The 25,567-nt window shown below is 51.2% G+C and overlaps 1 protein-coding gene across 1 annotated transcript in view; it reads right to left on the bottom strand.

Annotated features, from left to right (window-relative positions):
* LMNTD2 (lamin tail domain containing 2) overlaps positions 1-25,567 on the bottom strand; it is a 70,328-nt gene that overhangs the window by 5,658 nt on the left and 39,103 nt on the right. The window contains exons 7-14 of the mRNA XM_075928265.1: positions 19,225-19,320; positions 18,712-18,824; positions 17,011-17,231; positions 12,977-13,103; positions 11,494-11,683; positions 8,189-8,308; positions 2,813-3,024; positions 904-1,052 (exon numbers count right to left, since the gene is read on the bottom strand). Coding sequence (XP_075784380.1) covers positions 904-1,052; positions 2,813-3,024; positions 8,189-8,308; positions 11,494-11,683; positions 12,977-13,103; positions 17,011-17,231; positions 18,712-18,824; positions 19,225-19,320 — 1,228 coding nt within the window. The remainder of the gene's footprint in view (positions 1-903; positions 1,053-2,812; positions 3,025-8,188; positions 8,309-11,493; positions 11,684-12,976; positions 13,104-17,010; positions 17,232-18,711; positions 18,825-19,224; positions 19,321-25,567) is intronic.

Genomic DNA, 25,567 nt, shown 5'->3' with positions numbered 1-25,567 from the left:
CATTTCTGCAAACGGGTGTGCTTTGATGTACTAGGTCTGTCTGGACTCCTTTATAACCCACGTGAAGGGAAACAAGGCCGGGCCTTGCACCGCCAGTTGGGGATGCACCAGGGATGACCTCTATGCCATGGCAGAGGAACTGAGGGGGTGTCGGGAGGTGCAGGGGGCAGAGGGCTGGGGAGCCGTGGGAGGGTGCAGGAGGGTTGTGCTGGCGGGTGGGTGGAGCGTGCTCGGAGTTGTAAGACACAGCACATTCGCTTTGGCAGGGAGAGCCAGCCGCTGGGAGCTTGCGGAGTTCTGGGGACGTGAGCGGCACCCTGGCGCTTTACCCCACGCAGGCGCTCGCTGCTTATGCTACAGAGAATCTTACAGTTGTCAGTCTGTGGCAGGTCCTCTGGCTGGGACCTGCGGGAGGTGAGGGATGATAGTACATTCAGGCAGGGGCCACACGTGGGAGGGCATGAGGGGCACATGCCCCGCCCCTAGCACCATGAGGAGGGGTGGCATGGGGCTGGCCAGCAGGGCAGGGAGGGAGCGGAGCAGGGGCAGTGGCTGGAGCAGAGGGGGGTTGTCCCAGCCCTTCCCTGGGCTGGAGGGGAGAGGGGGGTCACATGGCCGGTGCCCCCCCCTCCACCAGTCATGCCTGATTCCAGATCTAGGCAAAGGCCTGGCCTTCTGGGCAGAGGAGACAGGCTGAAAGTAGCGAACAGGCCCTTTGCGGACGGCTCTGGAGACTGGGGAACATTTTCTTGGCTACCTGGGTCAGCGCATGGATCCACCAGCTTGAAGTTGTTTTGTTCAAAATCAGCTGAGCCCAGGCCCCCTGGCCCCAGGGTGACTCGCACTGGGTGGCTGCCCTGCGTTAGCACCGAACTATTGGGTAGCACAGGCAGCTCAACACACCTGCGATGGGAGGCAAGTTATGGGCTGAGAAGACGACAGTCTTGTAAACGGTCTCACTGGATGCCTGGTGGATTTTCCTCCTGTCGCCCTCTGCAGGGTCTCCCAGGCGCTTGCTGTTGAAAGCGCGAACCCGACGGCGCTGCTTGTCCCTGTGGGAGAAACAGGACTCGCTCCCGACTCAGCACGTAAGCTGGCGTCACCATCACAGTCAGTTCTGGGGCTACTGGAGACTCGTGCGGGGAACCCACCATCCTTCCCGCAGCGTTCAGTATCAGCTCAGTTCGATAGTCCGTGTGCTTTGGGGTCCTGCCTCTCGCCTGGGAAAAGCCCATAGTGCGCCTGCCCAGGTGCGCAGCCCTGACCATGGGAGAGAGCGTTCCTACCTGACCCCAAGCAGCACCCAGCCACCCCCTGAAGCATGAGTGCCTCCCCACCCCCACACCCCAGCCAGGACAAATATTATCACTGTTACAGCCTGGCCATTTGGGGACGCCGCACTCCTGTGGCTCCCCTGCTGCCCGTTGGCCACGCTTGGCTTGGCCTCTGCCTCTACTCTGATTTCCAACTTCTTTACCCCACCTGTGGCTGCTGCATCGTACTCCCTGCCCCGACTCCCTGTGTAGCGGCTAAATCTGTGGCTAACGACTAGAGCAGGAGTGGGGAACCTCAGGCCTGGGGGCCAGGTGCAGCCTCTGGCTTGCCTGGGTCCGGCCCCCAAGGCTCCCCCCAGCATTGGCCCCTGAGGCTCCAGGCTCTCCCTGGCATTGCCCCTGAGGCTCCAGGCTCTCCCTTTTGCCACCTCTCTGCAGGGCTGGAGCTCACACAATCTACTAGCCTGGGCCCCCCTAGGCTCTGGACTGCTTTGGGACTGTGGGGAGTCTCTCGCCGTCTCAGTGAGGGGTCATGTCAGTGAGGGCTTGTTTTGGATTTTTTTGCTTCTCACTTGTGTGTGACCTTGACTGATTTTTTCTGTGGGTCAGTGGCCCCCGACCCAAAAAAGGTTCCCACCCCTGGACTAGAAGTTAGTTGAGCCAGAAAAACCTCTACAGCAGCAGTTTTCAGGCTGTGGGTCAGGACTCCAAAGTGGGTGGCAAGACCCAGGCATGCGGCCTTGGCTTTGGCCCTGGGCAGTGTGGATCAGGGTTCAGCCCTAGACCCCAGCACACTGAGCACTCAGGTGGTGACTTAGGAGAGATTCAGGTGCCGCCCGGCTGATGTGCACAGCACCCACAGCCGGCAGCATGTGTTTCTGTAGGTGGTGCACATCTGCACATGCCCCGGTGCACATAACAATGTTTATTCTGCACATGGATGGAAAGAATTAGAGGGGACATTGTCTGAAGCCCTTGAGCTTCAGCTTTGGCCCCCTGCCCAGTGAGGCGGGACTTGGGCTTTGGCCCCTTAGGCAGGTCTCTCCTTTTGTCAAAAGGGGGGCACAGGGAAGTTTGAGAACCGCCGCTGTAGAGGATCAGGCATTGCACCCTGGGCCCTGCTTTTCTACTCTTCTGCCCCTGCACTTGAGGCAGGAAGGGAAGAGCTTGGCACAGGCAGCTTTAAGGCACCTTTTCTTCTTTCCATGTCCAGGGGCCAGGTGACAGCACCCCAGCCCTGGCGGTACGCTAGAGCAGCTCCAGCGCAGGCCCGGCCTCCCGTGACCGTGTGCGGCTGTTTGGAACAGGAGACTAGCCCCAGCATCACCCGTTCCAGCCACTCCCCGGCTCTTCCGCATGCCCAGCCTGGCCTACCTCCAACCTGCCCTCTCCACTGGGGCGTGGGAGCAGGGCTGGCGTAGCAGTGAGGCCCCTGCCGGGATGGGGAAAGGAGCCTTCATGTGACTGGGCTTGGGGGCATGGAGCCAGGGCTGGGAGAGGAGATTTGCTGGGCGCTTCACTCCCGTCAGGGTTTTTACCTTGCCTGCTGCTGGAGCGCAGCCGGTGGCCTGCGTGTGCTCCCTCTGCCTGGCGCCGCCGGCACCCATTGCGGGTCCCTCTGGGGCAGAGGTTCTTCTGCTTCCTCCCCTTCCTCGGGGAGTGGAAATTTGTCCACCGACAGGTCCGTATTATCCACATAGGCGTCCGCGGCGGCTGTGCGTCTGTGGGGGGCCGTGTGCCAGGAGAGAATCTTGGACGGGAAGGAAGGCAAGAGAGGATTATTTCCCAGGCCCCTCTCTCCCTTTGTTCTTCCCTCCCCGCGTTCCGGCGGCTCCCCCGGCTGGATTCATGCCTACGTGGTGCACGTCGTGGCCCCCGCCGCTGCCTCTCACTGAAACGCCAACCGGTGGGAGCGCTAACCTGACGGCCGTCTGGGAAGGGAAGAAAATACAACGTCTGAAGCTGGGCTTGGCTCTGTAGGGAAGGAGCAGCTGCCGGCCATGGAAGGACCACGTGGTGATCCACAGGGAAGCAGCTGCTGGTTTGCTGTGATGGGAAAAGCATGTGGGTGGGAGACGCCCCCAGGAATGCAGGGGGTTGGGATGCATTGAGGAAAGCCCTCACTACCACCTGCTGACTTCAGTGTCCATCTTCCACCACCTGGAATCAGAGGGCTACTGTCTACAACCCACACGGAGAGGCTCCGTACCAGCAGGCGGCCACAAGGCCACAAGGCGACGTGAGCGCAAGGAGGCTGTTGCCAAGCTCAGAACATCTATCTCAGCTCAGAGCTCTGTGCTTCCTGTGCTTGGACACAAGGTGGTAGCTTTCTTGAGAAGGTGACTGTACTGGCTGAGGTAGTAGGGAAACCCTCGCCAGAGAGATGGGAGCTGGGAAATTGCAGATCAAAGCCTCTTGCTCATGGAAAGGTTACTTACACACTCTGGTGCAGTGCTCCCTCCCGCAGCCCAGGGGAGCCAAGTGGAGACATGCCAGCTAGCGTCAGCTTTATTACTGGCTGCGGTCACGCATCAGGGGCCTGTGTGCACCCCCAATGGCAGCTGACACCTTGCTGAGTACATGTCTCCTGAAAACTCACTGTGACTGGCCAGAGACGTGCACTGAGAAGGCTCCTCCCTATATTCTCAGTCTTCTTCACCACCGGCCTCCTCTGGACCCTTTACTCTTCTAGCTCACCTGCATCTAGCTCCGTTCATTGGGCACCTGGCCGTGGCTCCAGGTATCTCAACCCCACAGCCACGTTCACTTGCACAGTCCTCCAATTAACAGGCTCCGCTACACAAACACACCAACACAGGCACCCAGCCTGGCCACTAATCCCATTCCGCCCTCACAAGCTCAGCTGTGGAATACCAAGCAGGGGAGTCAATTTTAGAGGAGCCCCCAGGGGGACACTCTGCTAGTGACTCTCTATTTCAGGAGCTGCAGCTCCCAGGCCTCATTGGCTGCAGCTACAGCACAGGATTCTCCATTCACCAGGATCCAAACCACTTCAGAATATGTCTACACTGTGGAGATTTTTTTGGGAAAATGGCCGTTTTCCTGAAAAAACATCACGTCCACACTGCAATCGTGTTCTTTCGAAAGAACAAAGGGATTTCCAACTCTGGTAAACCTTTTTCTACGAGGAAAAAGCCTTTTTCCGAAAGAGCTCTTTTGGAAAAACGTGTGTGCCGACGGGGAAGAGGGAGTTTTTTCAAAAGAAGAGGGAAGAGGAAAAAGCACAGGTGCCCTGGTGGCCACTCCGTCCATACCAATTACAGCTTACAGGTGAGGGAGCATCTATTCAGATCACTTTTTTGATGCGCTTTTGCTGTGTAGACGCTCTCTTTTGGAAGAAGTTTTTTTGGAACATCTCTTCCAGAAAAGCTTCTTCCGAAAGCAGCCTGCAGCCTGGCTGTAGCCTCCATGGCTACAGATTAAAGGCTGTACCTTGAACTCTGGCTGGAAGCTCCCCAGAAGCACCATGCAATGTTTACACTGCACCTGTCGGCTAAGGCTCTGCAAAGGTGTGAACCAACTCTCGACCTCTCTGTACTGATGGGCAGGGAAAGGGAGGGATAGAACCTAGTTCTTTTGGCTTTCCCTCTCCCATACTACAAAGGGGGTGGGGAGAGTATGTGGGGGAAGCCATCCGAGGGAGGAAATGGGGAATGGTGGCTGAGCACTGCCAAGCTTCACTGAGCAGGAGCCATGCCGTCCCTCCTCGCTGTGTGGGAGGATCATGTTTCCACCTACCGGACCTAGCACTGGGCTGCCTGCTTCGTCCCTGTTTCCCCCGCCCAGCTGCAGTGGTGCACCTTGGAGGGCTCCTTTTATGCTCTGCAGGAGTCCAAACTGCAGGCGAGCTTTGGTCAACATATCTGCCCCGTTGGGAATGAGAACACAACCTAAGGACAGCGACTGCCTGGCTCAGTGTTAGCTGAGACACATGCCTTTTCTGAGGTACTACTGCACCACAGAGCTTTACTAACTGCTCAAAAACTTTATGAACATGCTGCCTAATCCCCTTCCAGAATGCTGTGTCCACCTACACATAAACCTTTGCAAACCAGGAAGTACGAATATATCAGACCATTAGTCTGAGCCCCAAATGTGCACAAAACATTAAGAACTGGAAAGTGTTGTTGTCAAGTGATTTTTTGGTGGGGGGAGGAGGAGAGGCTGTATCTCAGGAACCTTTAACTCAAACTCTCTCAAATTTGGACCACTGACTAGAACGGCACAGAAGACAGGAACTCCATTTAGCAAAAGATTTTGAGATTTGTCTTTGCTCCACTGAGGAACAAAATATAAATATTGCAAAATTCTCCAAGAAAGAAAGAAAGAAAGAAAGAAAGAAAGAAAGAAAGAAAGAAAGAAAGAAAGAAAAGCTTGGCTTTATAGAAATGATGTTCCAATCGATTTTTTAATATGTTCTATTACAATATAATACAAAGCCAAAACTATTTGAAAAGTAAAGTCTTTTCAAAATGAAAAAACAGAATGGTGTGATTGGAAAATCTCAGAATGGGACATTTCAACTTTGTTGGAGCTTTTGTCCCAGGTTTTTTCTGACCCAAATTGTTTTAACTTTGCCAGAACAGTATTTTCCCACCGAAAATGAGTCTGCTGCCATTTTTCTGACCAGATCGCCTTCAGATCCTGCATGCTGCCCAGCAATTTTAGAGACAATCTGAGTCAACATGTGGATTTTAGAGTTCTTAGAAAAACGGGCTGTTCACCAGTAAATGAGTCTCTACATCAACAATTGCAGTGACACCAACTTACTATAATCTCTGACACTAATGAGAACGCTCCATCGCCCGCTCTGGAGTAATTGGTATTTGTTTAATGTACAGAATAATCACAGTTCTTATTAGCTGTAAATTACACATGTGTTTGGGGATTTTAATGTGTAGCTTTACTGCATGCAAAATACCCTATGTGACTAATTGGATACAAGGGGAAATGGCTAATAAGCTGCTGTACAAGACTGCAGAGGCCTTTGTCCATAATTACTGATTCCATAGGACTGTGAATGAGCCCGACAGATGGGGGAGAGTCACTGAGGCAGCCCTACGGAGCACTCCTTCCCCTCACTTCCGCAGAAGCACCAAGCGATGGGGCTAGGGCAATGCAGCAAGGGCATAGAGTTAACCCCATGGCAGGCAGACGAAGCTCCCTCTGAAACAGCCACACTGTCCTCCAGCCCCAAGAGTTCCGCCAGTCGCCAGCGGGGCCCAGCGTCTGCCTTTTACAATCGGTTTTGCTGCCAGTCCCAGCTGCACAGACACCTCGGACTAAAGGTGCCCCCAGGCAGAACTGGGAAGGGACCTCCCGATTCACTGGGTGCACTATATTAAACTGCTGAAGGGGCTCTAACTAGCCCAGCAGCACCTTCCGCCATGGCCTGCAACCCTAATCCCGGCCCAGTGTAGAGGGCAGGCCCTGGGTTAGCAGTGGAGAGGGAGCCGCTCGGGCTAGGCCAGGCCACCCTTTCATCATAACCCCACGCGCCAGGTCCCCATGCCCAGAACGGGAACCAGCCCCTGCCCTGTGGGACAGGAGCCACTGCTGCGGGATGAGCATGGTCCAGGACCTGCCTCCTGCCCTCGAAGTTTAAAGATCATGGGTGGAACAAGCCAGTTTCACCAAAGCACAGAGCAAGCCCCCCCCCCCCCCCGCCTCCCAAAAGCAACCCCCCTTCTAGGAGAAGCCCCTGAAGTTTCCTCCAGATCTCTCTTTGTTCTGGGGCAGTGATCCTCACATTGTGGGCTGTGGACCCCTAGTGCTCCCTGACCATCTCGCAGGTGGGCCACAGCCTGGGGGCTCATCCCCCCCTTGCAGTGGGGAGCCCACGCTGGTGCTCCAGCCCCAGACCCCCCTGGGAGGTTGCAGCATCAGCACCAGCTTCCCGCTGCGAGGCGAGGGGGCGAGCATTGTGGGCTGGGTCTGACTTCCAGGGGGAGGCAGCAGCAGCTCGGTGTGTTGCCACCGCCCCTTCCCTCTGCAGGAAATCACTCACGTGGAAGCTTTCGCTGCTGCTCCCATTGGCTGGAATTACGGCCAATGGGAACATCAGGGGGCGGTGGCTGGGAGTGGCAGGAAGCATGGAGCCAGGTAAGCAACACCCCCTCTCCACCTCACTCCTGCACCCTTCCTCCCAGACCCCCACCCACCCTGGTGCCTGCTCCTGCACCCTCCCTCCCCCACCCCCACCCACAGCCTGCTCCTGCACCCATTTTGTCATCATGGGTGGTTGGTCCACGGAAAGGTCTGTGTTGAGCGGGGTGGGCTGTGGGCCAAAAACCACTGTTCTGGGGCAAAGAAGCCGGCAGTGGTACTAGCCCATGAGGGCCCTAAGCAGGAATCCTGGGGGGCACCCCCACAAACAACACATACTAAACAAGTTAATAGGGGCCCCCTTGAGCTGCTCCGGGCCCTAAGCCATCGCTTTGTCTGCTTATGTCTAGAGCCGGCTCGGACAAGAGCCCTTTATAAACCCAGTCCCATTTCCCAGCAGGCTTTGCCCAGACCCTGGAATCTGACCTTGGCTGCTGTGGTGACTGCACTTCCCACAAGCCCGGAATTAGGGGAAGGAGAGAGGAGAGTCCTCCCCTCCCCCGACTGGCCGTGGAACATGCATCCTGAACACAGAGTCAGAGCCTGGGTTTTAACCTACATCACAAGCAGGTCATTAACAGGGTCACACAGATTTGGGGAGGGGGTTGTCCTGCCGACATGACCTCTCATAGCCCCATCCTGTCTGCCCTGCGGGCCCCTAGTGAAGTTCCCATGATGTGAGCCCCCCTTGGGGTCACCAGCCACACACTACTGCGGAGCCTGACAGAGAGGTACAAAATAATTCAGCCCTGCCCATACCCCCTGGCATTGCCCCAAGTGTGACTCACCTTGCCTTTTGCATTGCTGAGGACTGTGGTGCATTCGGGGCCTGCTCTGAAATACTGCTGGGTCCTCAGCGTCGCCTCTTTGGGGGGCTTATGGGCACGGTCAGCTCCTGTAGCCCAGACCTAAAAACCAGGCAGATTATGATTGTGGATTATTTGTTTTAGTGGTGCACTGAGGTGCTCTAGCTGTGGCCCAAGGCTACACACACACAACAAGACAGCCCCTGCCCACAGAGCTGGCAACCCCATGAACACGTCTTGCCTCAGAGGAAGGGAATCGTGTCTGTACAGCTTCGTGTGGCTTGTGCCAGCACCTCCCTCTCCTTGAGAGCACTGCCTTGCATTTCTAAAGCCCTCTCGTCGGTGGGCTTTCAAATACTTTCAAGCTGCTGGTCAGAATTAAGCGTGGCGGGGAGGGGAGGACACATAGCACCCCTGTGTGATAGGTACAGTTGTTTCCTTTTCCCAGATGGATGAGAGGCCCTAAACAATGACTCATCCAAAATCTCTCACACAAAAAACCCTTAAAAAACAATAATGATCCTGTAGCACCTTAGAGACTAACCGAAAATATATAGATGGTATAATGAGCTTTTGTGGGCATAACCCACTTCTTCAGGTGACAGTCACACTGGCTATGTCTAGACTGGCATGATTTTCCGCAAATGCTTTTAACGGAAAAGTTTTCCGTTAAAAGCATTTGTGGAAAAGAGCGTCTAGATTGGCATGGATGCTTTTCCGCAAAAGCACTTTTTGCGGAAAAGCGTCCGTGCCAATCTAGACGCGCTTTTGCGCAAAAAAGCCCCAATCGCCATTTTCGCGATCAGGGCTTTATTGCGCAAAACAAATCTGAGCTGTCTACACTGGCCCTTTTGCGCAAAAGCTTTGCGCAAAAGGACTTTTGCCCGAATGGGAGCAGCATAGTATTTCCACAAGAAGCACTGATTTCAGACAATAGTAAGTCAGTGTTCTTGCGGAAATTCAAGTGGCCAGTGTAGACAGCTGGCAAGTTTTTCCGCAAAAGCAGCTGCTTTTGCGGAAAATCTTGCCAGTCTAGACACAGCCACAGTGAGCAATGGTGGAGCTCAGGGCCAAATTAACTCTTCTGGGGCCATTAGATTTTGTGGGGCCCCCCCAGGCTCTGGGATTGGACCAAAAATGAGGGGTTCAGTGTATGGGAGAGGGCTGCAGGTTGAGGCAGGAGGTAGGTGCAGGAGGGGGGAGACTCTGGGGTGGGGCTAGCAATGAAGGTTTTGGGGTGCAGGAGCAGGCTCGGGGCAGAAGGTTGGGGTGGGGATGCAGGGTCTGGGTGAGAGGGTATAGGAGGGGGTTCAGAGCTGGGGCAGGGGATTGGGTTGTGGGGCACTTACCTGGAGCAGCTATCATTTGGTGGGGGAGGGAGAGGTGGTTCTGTGTGGACAGTGCTGCCCCACATTCACCTGCAGGCACTGCCTCCCGCAGCTCCCATTGGCCACGATTCCCAGCCAATGGGAGCTGCAGGGGCAGTGCTTCCAGGCGAGGGCAGCAGCAGTGTAGAGAGAGAGCTTCCGGGCACTTGTGGCAACTTGGCTCCAGTGAGGGGAGTGGAGTGAGTGGAGTTGCCTCACTCCTCCTCCCGGACCTTGCCAGGAAGGGCTCACCCGGAACGCAAGGGCTTTATCCGGCCCTGATGGAGCTGGGAATAGAATCCAGAAGTCTTGGTGCCAAGATTCCTGCTCTAGCCAGTAGGCAACTCTGCTGGCTTTACTCCTTGTTCCAAGAGCTCATGGCTATCTTTCCAGCCACCTCACAATTTGGCTGGGAGTGTTCCCAGGCTGTTGTGCCATCACTCATGGGGGGCCAGGGTCTTCCGCACTGGAAGAGCCCTGCCAGACACAGGGGCTGTGTCTAGACTGGCCAGTTTTTCCAGAAAATCAGCCGCTTTTCTGGAAAAACTTGCCAGCTGTCTACACTGGCCACTTGAATTTCCGCAAAAGCACTGACTTCCTACTGTAAGAAATCAGTGCTTCTTGCGGAAATACTATGCTGCTCCCGTTCAGGCAAAAGTCCTTTTGCGCAAAAGGGCCAGTGTAGACAACTCAGATTTGTTTTCCGCAAAAAAGCCCCGATCGCAAAAATGGCGATCGGGGCTTTTTTGCGGAAAAGCTCGTCTAGATTGGCCACGGACGCTTTTCCGCAAAAAGTGCTTTTGCGGAAAAGTGTCCGTGCCAATCTAGACGCTCTTTTCCGAAAATGCTTTTAATGGAAAACTTTTCTGTTAAGAGCATTTGCGGAAAATCATGCCAGTCTAGACACAGCCAGGGCGTTAAGTGCTGTTTTAAAAGCAGGGAGGGCTGAGCAAAACCCTGTTGGGGAGTTAGTTTCACTGCCCTGGGTCCGAGCTCAGCCCCCACACCTCAGGAATACTGAGGGAGCCCGGAAGGGAGGTGCTGCAGTGCCTGGCAACTGACACTTGAATAAAACTCTGTGTTAGTGGTGGCTCTTCCTGTGTTATTGGTGGCCTAGTGTTCTCCCAGCTCACCCCTGAAGGGGTTAAGGAGGCTCAGAGGGGGCTAATGAACTTGATAGGCTGCCCCTGGGGGAAGACACAGGCTTGACAGACAAGCACAGAGTGAAGCTGGAGCCTATTTAGCCAGGAGCAGGCAGGGCTTGTATAATGCAGGGAAGTGAGAGCAGAAGGGGCTGCTAGTGTCTCTCTCTGGGCCTAGTGAGGAGAGGAAGAGGAGGAGGAAACTCTGGGCTGGATCTGGAACCAGAGCCAAGGGATCCTGGCCCTGAGGGAAGGGATTGCCCACAGAGGTGGTGGAGGGGAGGAGTAGGTAAAGGCCCAGGAAAATGACAGGAAGGGTTGAAATGGGGCAGGCGTGGGCTGCAGATTGTAGGTGTAAGCGGGGGAATGGTCCCGCTCTTGTGGGGAACTTTCCTGGCTTCTATACACCCCGGTGAAATGAACCAGCGAAAGGTGAGAGTTTGGGGCCCTGGCAGGGGAAAACCATGAGCTGGCTGGAGGGTCAAGCCACAAAGGAGCGGCAGCACTGCGACTCCTAGGGAGCGAGAGGGGCAGCGAGTGTCTGCCCGGGCAGAGCGCATCCCTGCAGGCAGCCGTGAGGAGATGCTCCAGCGGTGAGTACCCTGCTACAAGCCACTGTGCCACTTCTACGCTAGCCCTGCACAGGAAGTGCCCCCGGGGGGTCGTACTGTAACAGAGAACGGGGCCCACAGCCTCTAGTTTTCTTATTCCCTCAGCTCTGGCCTTTCCAGCCACTCAGCAGGCAGCGTGTGGTGCCACGGCAGGGCCTGCTGCTTACTGTGATGTGGTGCAGGGCAGGCAGCGTGGTGTCTAGGGGGAAGCGGTATATGGACACCGGGTACCCTCCAATCCACTGCTGGATGATGAAGCTGCTCAGGTCCATCTCTTGATCCAAAGAGGTATTGAGGATGCGAATGAACTTACGATTCACGGTGGCGATTTTTAGAACTCCTGTGTCCTCAGAAGCCCTGGGGGGTGGGGGATAAATTGAAGGAAGCACTTAGGACGCTAAACAAATATACCAAAGGGAGCAGTAGGCCAGGAGCTTCTCTTCCTCCCCTCCTGCTAGAAGGCAAGATGAGAAAGTTCTAGCTATCACTGCCTCAGTTAAAACTTCTTCTGGAATAAGATAAAATTCAGTAAGTGCAAATACAAGTTACTTGCCCTTAGAACAATCAGCGGAACACCTACAGAATGGAGGAGTACTGCAGTAAGGGATCTGGGGGTTTCAGTGGGACCACAATCTCAATATGAGACAATAGACTAACACTGTTTAAACCAAGCAAACATCATTCTGGGACATTCAGGCTGGACCTCCCTGGTCTAGCACCCTCGGGCTCTGGCCCGTCCCTGCCACTGGCCCTCCAACCACTATGCCTCCCCTCTGCCAACTCTGCTTCTGGCCTGCTGACCCCTTGTCACTGGCCTAGCTGGGATGCCGGACCTGGCCGGGCTTGCTAGACACGGGGCCCCGCTGTTGCTGCCGGATGCTTACACCACTGCCATTGGGCTCCTGGCTTTGGGGCTCTCTGGTCCAAGAACATCAGTGGTCATACCAGATCATGGATGTTGCCAGACCAGAGACTCCCGGTTTAGAGAGGTACAACTTGCATTAGCAGCAATGTTGTAAGCAAAACACAAGAAGCAATCCTTCCACTCCATTCTGCATTGATAAGGTCTCAGCTGGAGTACTGTGTCCAGTTCAGGACATCACATTTCAGGAAAGATGTGGACAAATTGGAAGAAGCCCAGAGGAGAACTGCAAAAAATATTAAAATGCTAGAAAACATGATTTATGAGGGAAGGCTGAAAAAAATTGGGGTTCTTCAGTTTGAAGAATACTGAGGGGAGGCATAAAAACTTTTCAAATATTGTACATAAAATGTATTACAAGTAGGAGGGCAAAAAAATGTTCTTAACTTCTGAGCATAGACCAAGAAGCAATGGGCTTAAATTGCAGCAAGGGAGGTTTAGTTTGGACATTAGGAAAAATTTCCTGTCAGATTGGTTAACCACTGGATCAAATTGTTTAACCTGCTCTTAAAAACTTCCAGTGCCACAACCTCTGTAGGCAAACACCTGTCAGTGATGGTCTAGTTATTATGTATTCCTTTCTTAAGTGCAGGAGACCGGACTAGCTAACCTACTGATATCCCTTCCAATCCTACACTTCTGTGATTGTTTTCAGCCCCAGCTACATGACAGCAGCTGCCTGTGTCTGTGTCCAAAGTTCCTTAGTGGTGCTAGGTCCTGGCACTCACCTCTCATAGTCTTCGTCTTTGCTCATATCTGAGGGCACTGCAGATGTGTTGCTCACGTAGATCCCATTGAGACTTGTGTAAATGAGAGGGCACAGATTCTGGGTCTGGCCCGTATTCAGATCAAAGCCTTTTAAAATAAAGACGCACACTCAAAATGAGGGCATGGCTACGGAGCATTAACATGAGCTAATGTGACCCTGGTGGAAGTCAGTCTGCCCTGCTCTCCTCAAAAGTAGAATTGGTTTAAAAATACATCCAATGTATTGCATACTCTAGCTTTTTCTTGGGCTCACAGATCCTAAGGCTAGAAGGGACCATTATGAGCAGTTAGTTTGACCTAGACCACTGGATTCTAAGCGGTGATTCTCACAGTAGCTTGAAGCAGAGTGTATCTTCAGAAGGATGCTCAGCTCTGATCTGACATCTCCAAGGGATGGTGAATTGACCATGTCTCCGGTCAGTTGTGCTAAGGGTTAGTCCTCCTCCTTGTTAACAGGGCACCTTGTTCCCAGCCCCAGCAGGCAGCAGCTGAAACATGGCTTTAGGCGCTGACCATGCAGTGTGGTGCCTGATGCAGTGCTGTGTTGTTACAGGCCCTCTCCTGGGGAAGAGACTGTACAGGCAGTCACCGGGTTACGTAAAAGATAGGGACTGTAGGTTTGTTCTTAAGTTGAATCTGTATGTAAGTCGGAACTGGCATCCAGATTCAGCCGCTGCTGAAACTGATCAGTTTCAACAGTGGCTGAATCTGGACGCCAGTTCCGACTTACATACAGATTCAACTTAAGAACCCCAAGCGTCCCCAAGTCAGCTGCTGCTGAAACTGATCAGCAGCTGATTCCAGGAAGCCCGGGGCAGAGCAGCTCTGCCTCGGGCTTCCTGTAGTCAGCCGCTGGTCAGTTTCAGCAGCGGCTGACTTGGGGATGCCTGGGGCAGAGCAGCTCGGGTGCTGCTGGGTTGGTCCAGTAGCGCGGCCACTCCTTGGCGCTACTGGACCAACCCAGCAGCACCCCAGCTGCTCTGCCCCAGGCGTCCTGATTCAGCCGCTGCTGAAACTGATCAGGGAGACGCTGAGCAAAGCCGCGGAGGACCCGGGCCGCACCCGCGGCACTGATCTGGAAGCGCTGTGGGTCCGGCCCGGGTCCTCCGCCGCTTTGCTCCTCATCTCCCTGGTCTGCTGGCTCCCCCAGCAGACCAGGGAGACGGGGAGCAGCTTTTCTCACCCTGGAGGAGGCGGGCGGCGGGACCAGGCATCCCGCCGCTCCAGTCCTCCGGGGTGAGAAAATCCCCGTTCGTAACTGCGGATCCAACATAAGTCGGATTCGCGTAACTCGGGGACTACCTGTACACAAAATGCCGACCTGGCTTGTTGGAAGCTATTTCTCCAACAGTGCTTTGCATAAGGATAAGGGTTATCATGGATGTCCTGGCCAGCATGCCCTCTCCTCTGCAAGTGTAACTGCCACTAGGGAGATTTGAACCAGGGACCTGTGGAGCTTAGTATAGGAGCCTCTATGCATGGGTTCCCAAACTGGGGAAGGGGCATGAAGAAATTCCAGGGGGGGTATAAAGTGATCCAGCCCTGCCCATGGTCAATCGCCTCCCCCATCCCCCACCAAGTTTTGCTGGTATTTTTGTTTTTTAGCCTTGGTAAGTTCCTTTCCCCCCCTCCCCCCAACAAGTTTTGCTGCTATGGTGGGGGAGAGGGGCATGAGGGTTTCTCAAAAATCAAAAAGGGGACGTGATGCCGAAAAGTTTGGGAACCACTGCATAGAGCTTGAGCTATAAAGCCAGCTGGCTCCCAGCTTAGGCTGTAGAGCTCCCTTGTTCTGATCTCTTGCTGTAAGTGCCACTGCATGGGACAGTGAACCACACTAGGTGTGTGGGTTAGACAGAGGCTGTGAAACCCTGATCCCCTGTAACCTTTCCAATAGCTGTTCAGAATCCCAGCAGCTCTTGGAAAGGAGACCGGAATGACATTGTGTGTTCTGACAAACTTCCCTGCCCTCTGATGTCCTGTACACTCCCTACAATCAGGGTGCCCAAGGCTACGTTTTCCTGTACACTCCCTACAATCGGGGTATGTCTACACTACCCCCCTATTTCGAACTGGGGGGGGGGGTAATGTAGTCATACGGAGTTGCAAATGAAGCCCGGGATTTGAATTTCCCGGGCTTCATTTGCATAAAGCTGGCCGGCGCCATTTTTAAATGCCGGCTAGGTCGGACCCCGTGCTTCCTATCCGAACTAGCTGTATGCCTCGTGGAATGAGGTGTACAGCTAGTTCGGATTAGGAAGCCTAATCCGAACTAGCTAGTCCGTGGCACGGGGTCCGACCTAGCCGGCCTTTAAAAATGGCGCCGGCCAGCTTTATGCAAATGAAGCCCGGGAAATTCAGATCCCGGGCTTCATTTGCAACTCTGTATGACTACATTACCCTCCCTAGTTCGAACTAGGGGGGTAGTGTAGACATACCCAGGGTGCTCAAGGCTCCTCTGCACACAGCAATCCTGCATTGGCAGGGCCCAGAGCTAGGGAATCGGTTCTGTTGTCGGGTGTGTCTAGGATTGGGGTGTGTCTAGGCTGCGGGTGGTATTTCCAGCTGGAGGAGATGCAGTTGCCCTAGCTCTCAGCAAGCTAAAAATAAATAACAAGGTTGTGGCAATGTGAGTGGTGGGAGAGATATTTCCTCTGAACAGATACCTAGCATCTCTGGGCATGCGCTTGGGGCAGCTAGCCCCTCCTGCCACTTGCACTGCTGTGGGGATAAGAGTAGTCTGGGAACGTCTCTCTGAGCTGGGAATCACACCCCCAGCTCCAGGTGCAAGCATACATTAGTGTTTGGTGAGGCCTGGCTTGGGGTGTGAAATGTGCTGCAGAAAACAGAGTGCAGTAGGGCCATGGAATGGAGAACCCCCATGTTAGTACAATGCAACTGGGTGGGGCGTTTTGAACTACAGGCAGTCCCCGACTTACGCGGATCCGACTTATGTCGGATCCGCACTTACGAACGGGGCTTTTCTCGCCCCAGAGCTCGCGGGCGGCGGGACCACCCAGAGCGCAGCGGTCCCGCCACCGCGTCCTCCGGGGCGAGAAAAGCTGCTCCGGGTCTCCCTGGTGTACTGGGAGTGCCCCAGCTGTTCTGTCCCAGGAGTCCACATTCAGCCGCTGTTGAAACTGATCAGCGGCTGATTCCAGGAAGCCGGGGGCAGAGCAACTCTGCCTAGGGCTTCCTGTAGTCAGCAGCTGATCAGTTTCAGCAGCGGCTGAATCTGGAGCCAGTTCCGATTTACATACAAATTCAACTTAAGAACAAACCTATAGTCCCTATTTTGTATGTAACCCGGGGACTGCCTGTAATCTTAGTCAGTAGTGGGGTTATAGTTAAAGCTATCATCAAGCTACAGCAACTGTTGATCCTTGCAGGTGACTATGGGAACTGGTTTTGTGTGTGTGTGTGTGTGTGTGTGTGTGTGTGTGTGTGTGTGATCTAATCATCTTGTGGTTAAGGCACTTGACTGGGACTCGGTCGGTATCAAGTCTGCCACAGGCTTCCTCTGTGGCCATGGGGAAGTCACTTAATCTTGCTCTATCAATGAGCGTAATAAAGCTCCCTTTGTCTGTTTAGTCTATAATTTCTTTGGCGTATGGGCTGTCCAGTGGGCCTTGACCTTGGATAGGGCATGCAGACACTAGGATAATAATTCAATAAGTGCCACAATGTGGTTAAAATATTCTTACTTCCCGTAATTTGTCCATTGGACCCTGACATCAGCCATGCCAGAGTGACGCTGCTGAAAAGGGCTGAATAAGTGAGAACATTCCTGAACTATCAGGGGACATGGTATTGTAACTAGATCCCTCAGGACAGTAGTTATCCCATTTGTAAAGGAGATGTTGAGCATCAACTGTTACTAATTCTTCCCTCTTAGAGGGATTAATCTATTACATGAGCACAGGCCGTGTGCCTGCAAGTGTAGCCCATGACCCTTTAACTCTCCTAGATTGTATAAAGTGGCAGAACTTAAACTCACTGCTCAAGTGTTTGGGCTGGTTGATCTCCCAGGATGACAGGGACCTGGGGAGCAATATTGCAACGTTAGACCTTCTTGGTGAAGGCAAAACGAGATGTGGTTTTGGAGAAGAGATCACATCCCAGACAGAGTTCACTGACTGTAGTTCCCTCTCTTTTCTTGCCGGTAAACCAGCTAGCTCTTGACTTGAAGTGAAGTTGTTAAAATCATCTACTCTCTTTCTGTCAAAAAGAAGAACACGTTTAAGGTCTGCATGGACCGGTGTTTATAAAGTTGAGCCATCTCTACGCAAGAAATAGAATGAATTAACTAATGAACTATGTGGGAATAGTAATCCTTACTCCATTTAATAAGTAGGAAAAAATCTTGTGTGTGTTCTGCCCCGATCTTGAAGGTAGCATGGGATCTAAAGTAGCATATTTTAAAGGTGAGTTGACTTGCAAACTAAAAGCAAACAACTTCAGAATTTTTTATTGGATGCTTCAAATAGCTCAGTGATGAGAGGCATTCTATACAGAATGGTCTTAAAATGTCCCTTTCTACAAAGTTCACTTCATGGTTCTTATAATGCCCCCAACATGCACAGTGCTGGCAATATCATGCCTACCTCTTAAAGTCTGTATTTATTTAGTAAACAAGGGTTTTTCTTACACTAGATTGTGTTTTGCACTTTTTCTGACCCCCTCTCCCCCATCACAGTGGGTGGCTGCTGTCATGCTATATAGAATAACAGACAGATACCCCCCACACTCCTAGCCTCCTGCCCTCAGCTCCCCCCACAGCACCAGCCCCTGCCCTGAAGGACCCAAGCAAAGTCTGGTAAGGCTTCTTCTGTCTGACTGGCGATGCCCCCACCCCATATATCCTTGCAAGGGCAAGGCCAACAACGTTCTAATGGAATTCTCTGAACATCTGGAAGGTTCCATGAGATTCTACAAACATCCAGAACGTTCTAGGAGGTTTGTGAAAAATGAATCCATGTAATGGAATACCTGAAACATTTTACTCCAACACTCTTATTTTCCCTTTTGTCATGTACAACAAAAACAGCATGTAAGCCCAGTGCCCCACCCCAAGCTTGTTACCCCAACTGGTTGCCTACTCCTAAATCCAGTTCTTGATTTCTGGTTGAGCTGAGCCTGATGCTACAAGTGTCCCTGAGTGTAAAGGGGCAAATGCCTATTTATACCTGTGGCAGTCAATAAATGAAACCTTGGAAAGGGGAGGTGCACCTGATTAAAACGGTATAGACTTGTTTATAACATGGGTGAAGAGTCTTGAGGCAGGACTCACCTGTGACACCATGCCTGGCTGAAAGGGGGTAGACCAGGGTGACCTCCCCACCGTCCCACTTGGAGAAAGGCATGAGCAGATGACAGGGAGTTGAGTGGGGTTTAGGGTAGAGGCAGGTGTGAATCTTGCACTCCCTGTAGCAATCCTGCGTCTTCTGTATGTAGCTCACAGTGACAGTTACAGACCAAGCCCAGCCTTTCTGTGACTACATTTCTCTCATGCACACCCATGTAAATCAGGAGTGACTCTGGGATAGAACTGGTGTAAGCTGACTGCCCCACAGACTTTACTGGGGTGCACCTGCTATGAAGCCACTAGCAGTGCTGCAGACATCAATATTGTAGGGATTAGATCATAGCCCTGTGTTACTGGATAACAGGCAGGGAGCAGTCACTGGGTTTGCCATACCTGGACTCTGAGTCCTCACAGGATGTACCATAGATGTTGAATTCTTCTTGAACTACTTCTGATATCTGGGCTTTACTGTCAGCTTTTTCTATCTCAAGTTCTGTTTCTTTATCCTAAAACCAGGAGAAGATGGTGAGCCTGCCAGTTGCTGTCCAGGACTGTGATCTGTGTGCCACCTGCCTGTCCCTTTGGCATCCTCTAGATACAAATGCCACAGCCAAAAATGGTGGCAGAGTATCTGTCGTGCCATTCTGAGCCCATGGCTGCCGGGTCCCATATGAGTCTTTGGACATCCCAAAGTTCATGCTCTGCCATGTTCTTTGAAAGGTTGTTAGTTAGGCCCAGGCATGTTTTTTTTCCCCCTCCTTTCCCCTCACCAGTTTAACACAACCCCACATGGATGCTTGCATCAGGCAGTGGAGTGGAGTTCTATGGCAGAAGGGGCTTTGAGTCACTGGTTTTGCATGTAACTTCGATTCTCCCACTCAAAATGGAGTTGTGCCCTGGACTGACCTTGAGGAATGACTCCAGGAAGCTTGTGTGCTTGGGGATCCTGCGCAGCGCCATGTTACTTGATTCTGATGCTATGCCGTTCATCTCTGACCACAGCTGAGCGGAACGATGTAAGCAGCATGTTAACAGAGCTACTTGCTTACTTATGACCTCTCCAGGGATTTGTCCTAAGGGTGTGGGTGTTTCTTTAGGTCCTAGCTTCAGTCTTTTCCTTTCTCATCCCCCTCTCCATCAGTTGGACTGCTTGGTGTGTGCTTTGTTCCTCTAACTCATGGATTCTCAATGTGGGGATCCAAACAGGGCCCCCAGGGGAGTGTGACCACCCACTCTTCCTGTACTGGTAGATGAGAGGGGTGTCCTTGCTACATGTGGGAAGAGTCCAAGGGTGGAGGAGGTCTGATATAAAACAAGCTGAAGCAGTGATTCTTTGCCAGTGTCACACCCCTTTGGTGGACACACAAATGCACAATCCATGCTCTCTTACTAAGACAGGGAGCCGGAACATTTTTATAGTGGGGTTCAGGGAGTCACTGAACCAAACTGTATATAATGGAAATGCCTTCAAATGAAGGGGTGCTGGTTTCTATAAGTGACTTTTATTTGCCCCCAGAACAGTCTCTGTGCTGTCTCCTGGTTACCACTGCAACCACAGAGCTTTCTAGGGGGGCCATCAATAATCCATAGACAATCATAAAAAGCAAAACCAGAATGTAGTGCAGCGTATCACTGAGGGCTGATATTTGGGCCAGTCAGGTCTGCACTTTGATCTGGAGGATAGAGGGTGTGTTTATTCACTTGGCATGGAAGCGGGAGTAGAGTCTGAACAGGACGTGTGACCCCACTATACCAGCGTCAGACTGCTCTCCGTCCTCTATCACCATACTAGTGGATATTTCCTTTCAGGTTTTTTTATTAACCATGATTAAGTTGTCACCCAAAGCAGCTGTCTCTGCTAGTGGAACCATGAAGATCTCCCCCATTTGTCCAACTCTGGTTCTGTTTATTTTACTGGGCAGTACTTCAAATTCCAAAAGATTCCCCCACTTCTCTGTCTGCAGGAAGGTGACCACAACCAAACAGGGCCATCTGCTGTTCCATCACCTTGCTTGTTTTGCCTGAAATCGCAAGGGCTGATTTAAAAACAGAAGGAAAGTTGGCCATGGTAGGGAGAAATATCATGTGAATTCCATAGGCAGCAAATGCTTATTAGATATCTCCCCCTAGTGGCCAAATGCTGCAATTAATCTAGGGGTTGCTTCTGTACCTATTGAACTCAATGGCCAAATTCTCATTAATTTCAATTTCACAGGATCAGCGCTCTCCTTTGCCATAAAGGTTATAGACTTGCTGTCAGCCAGGGAGGGATCTCTGATGCCTGGGCACTGTTGGGTTTATTTTTCTAATTTTGGGAGGATGAAGGGATAGTGTTCCCTGTGCACTTGGGTGGCTACCCACAAGAGAATTTGGTGTCACCCAGCTAATTAGCAGTGTGACCACAGCCAGCTACAGTCAACCACAGTTAGAAACATGTGTTTCTACTAGTGGTGCACATCTGCACATGCCTCTGTGCACATCACAAAATTGATTCCACACACAGATGGAAAAAACTAGAGGGAACAGTGTGTGGGGGGGAAAGGGGAGAGGCTTGTCACTGGCATTATCTAAATTGCTAGATCCCCTCATCTGAAATTCTGTGTTCAATTCTGGCTGTGCAGCCTCAAAGGATACAACAAAATTAATTACAGGTCAGAGACAGATGATGAGAAACATTTCAAAACTTCCAAGGAAGGAAAGTTTGTTGCCTTAGATAGGAGTCAAAAGGAACATGCGACACTGTATAAAATAATGAATGGTACTGAAAAGATAAATCAGAAAGGTTTAATCACCCTTCTTGTGACACAGGAGCAAAGATACAGGCAAAGAAAGGGAAAGGGGGCAAAACTGAAACTGCTCAGAGAAAATATTTTTTTACACACATACACACACACACAGCCAAGTTAAGCTGTGGAACTTGCTGTCACAAGATACTATGGAAGGCTCAAAGAAAGGAGCAGAGATCTAGATAGTTGGCAATGATACCCTGAGTTACAACACTAAGGACATTTGAGGGAGTCAACAAACATGTGGACAAGAGGGATTCAGTGGATATAATGTACTTAGATTTCCAGAAAGCCTTTGACAAGGTCCCTCACTGAAGGCTCTTAAATAAAGTAAGTTGTCATTGGATAAGAGGGAAGGTACTTTCATGGACTGATAACTGGTTAAAAGACAGGAAACAAAGGGTAGGAATAAATGGTCAGTTTTCAGAATGGAGAGAGGTAACTAGTGGGGTCCCCCAAGGGTCTGTCCCTGGACCAATCCTATTCAACTTATTTATAAATGATCTGGAGAAAGGGGTAGACAGTGATGAGGCAAAATTTGTAGATGATGCCAAACTGCTCAAGATAGTCAAGACCAAAGCAGACTGTGAAGAGCTTCAAAAAGATCTCAGAAAACTATGTGGTTGGGCAACAAAATGGAAAATGAATTTAATGTTGATAAATATAAAGTAATGCACATTTGAAAAAATAATCCCAACTACATATACAAAATGATGGGGACTAATTTAACTATAACCAATCAACAGGGAGATTATGGAGTCATTGTGGCTAGTTGTTTGAAAACATCTACTCAATGTGCAGTGGCAGTCAAAAAAGTAAACAGAATGTTAGGAATCATTAAAAAAGGGATAGAGAATAAAACAGAATATCTTATTGCCTCTATATAAAGCCATGGTACGCCCATATCCTGAATACTGCATAAAGATGTGGTCACCTCATCTCAAAAAAGATATATTGGCATTGGAAAAGGTTCAGAAAAGGGCAACAAAAATTATTGGGGTTAGGAACAGGTCCCATATGAAGACAGATTTAAAAAGAGTGGAACTTTTCATCTTAGAAAAGAGGAGACTAAGGGGGATATGATAGAGGTCTATAAAATCACAACAGGTATGAAGAAAGTGAATAAGGAAAAGTTATTTACTTATTCCCACAATATAAGAACTAGGGGTCACCAAATGAAATTAATAGGTAGCCAGTTTAAAACAAATAAAAAGAAATTTTTCTTCAAGCATTGCACAATCAACCTGTGGAACTCCTTGCCAGAGGATGTTATGATCATGAAGGTCAGAAATTCAATAGGATTCAAAAAAGAATAGATAAATTCATGGAGGTTAGGTCCATCAATGGCTATTAGCCAGGATGGGTAGGAATGGTGTCCCTAGCCTCTGTTTGTCAGAGGCTGGAAATGGATGACAGGAGAGGAAGGGATCACGTGATGATTCCCTGTTCTGTTCATTCCCTTTGGGGCATCTGGCATTGGCCACTGTTGGAAGACAGGACACTGGGCTAGATGGATCTTTGATCTGACCCAGTCTGGACGTTCTTATTTTCTCATGACATTAAATAAACAAGAAGTTGAGCAGTGGATTATCCCATAACTGCCTACTACCATCTTTTTTAATCTTCTTCTGAAGCAGATGGTACAAGACCCAAGGGTATGTCTACACTTCTGTCTCCTGCACGGAGACTGATGTGTGTTAATGGTGCCTGTACTAGCATGCTGAAATTAGTGTGACTCGACCTTGTGGCAGAGGCTCATGCTAGCTACCTAAGCTCAGACTAAGAGTAGGGTGGGCCTGAGCTCACATGGCTAGCTGCTGCCAGAGTGTCCACTCAGCTATTTTTAGTGTGCTTGCATGAGCCCCATCCACCTAGCTCTGTCTTTCTGGGCAGCGAGCTCCCTCCCAGCATTGTAGCCGTACCCAGTGTGATGGAATCCCAGAGGCGCAGTGTGGGACCATGGGACCACCGTGTCCCCTAATTCTCCAGCCTGGGCTGACTCTCACAGTACTTTGCTAGGGACAAGGAGCAAACCCCTCCAGGCCTTGTTATCACAACAGCAAACGATGCCCTATACCCAGCTGGATTACATGAATGCTCCCAGAGCCACTTCTGAATCACACAGAGAAAGGCACCAGCCAAATCCCCCCAGCTTTCAGTCTTGTACCTCAGGAATATACCGCCTTGCACTGCTCAAGATGAGGAGCAAAGGGTAGACTGTTATTAATTGGTTCACCACCTCATCAGTGGAAAGTGGAGATACACTAGCCTTTGTAAACCTGAGCAATTACCAAACACTTCAGGCAAACTCACCGGTAAAGAAGAACAGTTGATCAAGTGTATTGACTACAAAAGACAGATTTTACGAGACTATAAGTGACAAGCAAAGAGTCACTGTAGTTACTGTCGCGGGAATCACAGGTCCGATGACCCAAGGGGGGAAGGACAGAACCAGGTGGACAGTTTTAGCAAATAAAGGATATTTATTTATGACAGTGATGAATTTATAGTATTTATTCTAAGATTTTTAATAGACTGTGTTAATAATGAATTTACAGTATTTATTATATTTATTCTGCGATTTCTAGTTAAATGTGTCAGAGATATAAGGATGGGAATGGCAAGGGGAATAGTCTCTATTCTAACAATATCCAGTTACACTAATTAAATAAGAGTGATAACTACAAACTCTATGTACTACCCAAAACAACTATATCACTAAGCTTATACAACAAAGAAAATCAAATCATACATACCAACTTACACAGCACACGGAACATTTCAAAGATATTGGTTTGGTTGCGAAGGCCTTGGTTACACCCGAGAGTCGAGGGAGGTGGCTGGTCGGTTGATCAGGCCGGCAGCGCTTTGAAGTATACGGGAAGGCACACGCACGGTGATACGTGTGTTGCGAAGACCTCCTAGAGCGAACTGTGCGATGGGTATTTATCCCCAAATCTGCACATCGCTTTCCCGTGCTTGCATATTTCCATATATAGCCCAATGGTAACCAAGTGGGGGGTCTGTGTCCCAGGGGTTGGGCCGAAACTGTGCAGGTTTCATGAGACCAGGTAAGTCCCGCAGTTCTCATGCCAAGGTGACTGGTGGGAGAGTCTGAGGCTATTTCCCCTTTTCACACCTTCCCTTTTTCTAAAGGCAATGGTATGCAGGAAGGGTGCGGCCGGTTTCTCCCAGGGAGTACTGCAGCCCACTATAGCAAGAGCGGCCTGGCCAAATTTTTTTACTGGGGAAGCAGTTTTTTTTTTCTAACAGTTATCAAAATAAAATAAAATAAAATAAAATGCAAACATTCAGTTTAAACTCTCAGCTGGGCAACAACTAGCTTAAGCAGTTTTCCTCACCCCACTGATAACGCAGCTCATCGTACACTGGTTTCATGCTTGACAGGCCAATCCCCTTTGTTGGAGTCTTCAGTGTTCTGAGTGTCTGTGGCTTGCAGCACAGGTGGGGGTAGGAGCAAAGGCTACATGTGGCCCATGTTGGTTTATGCTCTTAGTCCCATGTGCTTGGAGAATGCCAGTCCAGGCAGGTCTGGTGGGCATTACTGGGTCCCTAGGCAAGGCCAAGCAATTCCCGTGATGTGGCTTCAGGCAGGTGAGTCACGGAATTGTAGCTCCCTGGCTGGACGATAGCTGGTGATTTCTATTCAGCACCCCTCTAGGTGTTGGCAGTTTCCCCCTGCAGAGCAAATATTGGGGAGACTCCCAACGTCACTGGATATTTTAGTGACAACCACACAGCACATTCTCTTAACTTCATTCGCATTAATGATACAGAGATAGAGACAGAAAAGTGGCTCTGAGTGGAGGTTCCCTGGTACCACCCATGGCAGGCTTTACGTGCACTATCATGCGTACATACAAAATGAGGAATATGAGACGTACAGGGCACTCCCCCAAGGCACAGAGTGTCACACCAAGAGCTACACTCACTAGAAGAGCGCTGGTCCAACCCAGTCAGGCAGTTCCTAGGGTCTGCTGATCCTGTTCTGGGGCCAAGAGGGTGGACCGTCCCTAAGAGTCCCGCTGCAGGGGATGGTCCTTGGGCCAACCCACAGGCTTTCTGGCAACATTGTGCCACCAGAGTAGGCCCCAGCACCTGCCTCTAAGCCGGGGTGGGCAAGATATGATCCATGGACTGGATCCGGCCCGCCAAGCCATTTGAACCAGCCCACAGCCCACCTGCTACTCCCCTGCCCCCAGGCCAATTGAGAGCTGGAAGTGAGGGGGGGGTGCGCAAGATTATTCTCTGTACAAAGCGGCTGGTGACTCCCTCCCCTGCCAGGGGCACATAGCTCGTAGAAGGAACCGTCCCTTTCCACCCAAGACCCCACCCCTTCTGCCTGAGGCCCCACCACCAGCTGTTTTGAACAGCAACTGGCTTCGTGCTCTCCCCCACCCTCAGGTCTCGATTGGCCTGGGGGTGGGTGAGCATGTGAAGTC

The sequence above is a fragment of the Pelodiscus sinensis genome, chromosome 4, assembly GCF_049634645.1.
Source record: "Pelodiscus sinensis isolate JC-2024 chromosome 4, ASM4963464v1, whole genome shotgun sequence".
NCBI classification, from domain to species: domain Eukaryota; kingdom Metazoa; phylum Chordata; order Testudines; family Trionychidae; genus Pelodiscus; species Pelodiscus sinensis.
The sequence above is the reverse complement of the archived record's forward strand: the minus strand, read 5'-3'. Positions and strand labels throughout refer to the sequence as shown.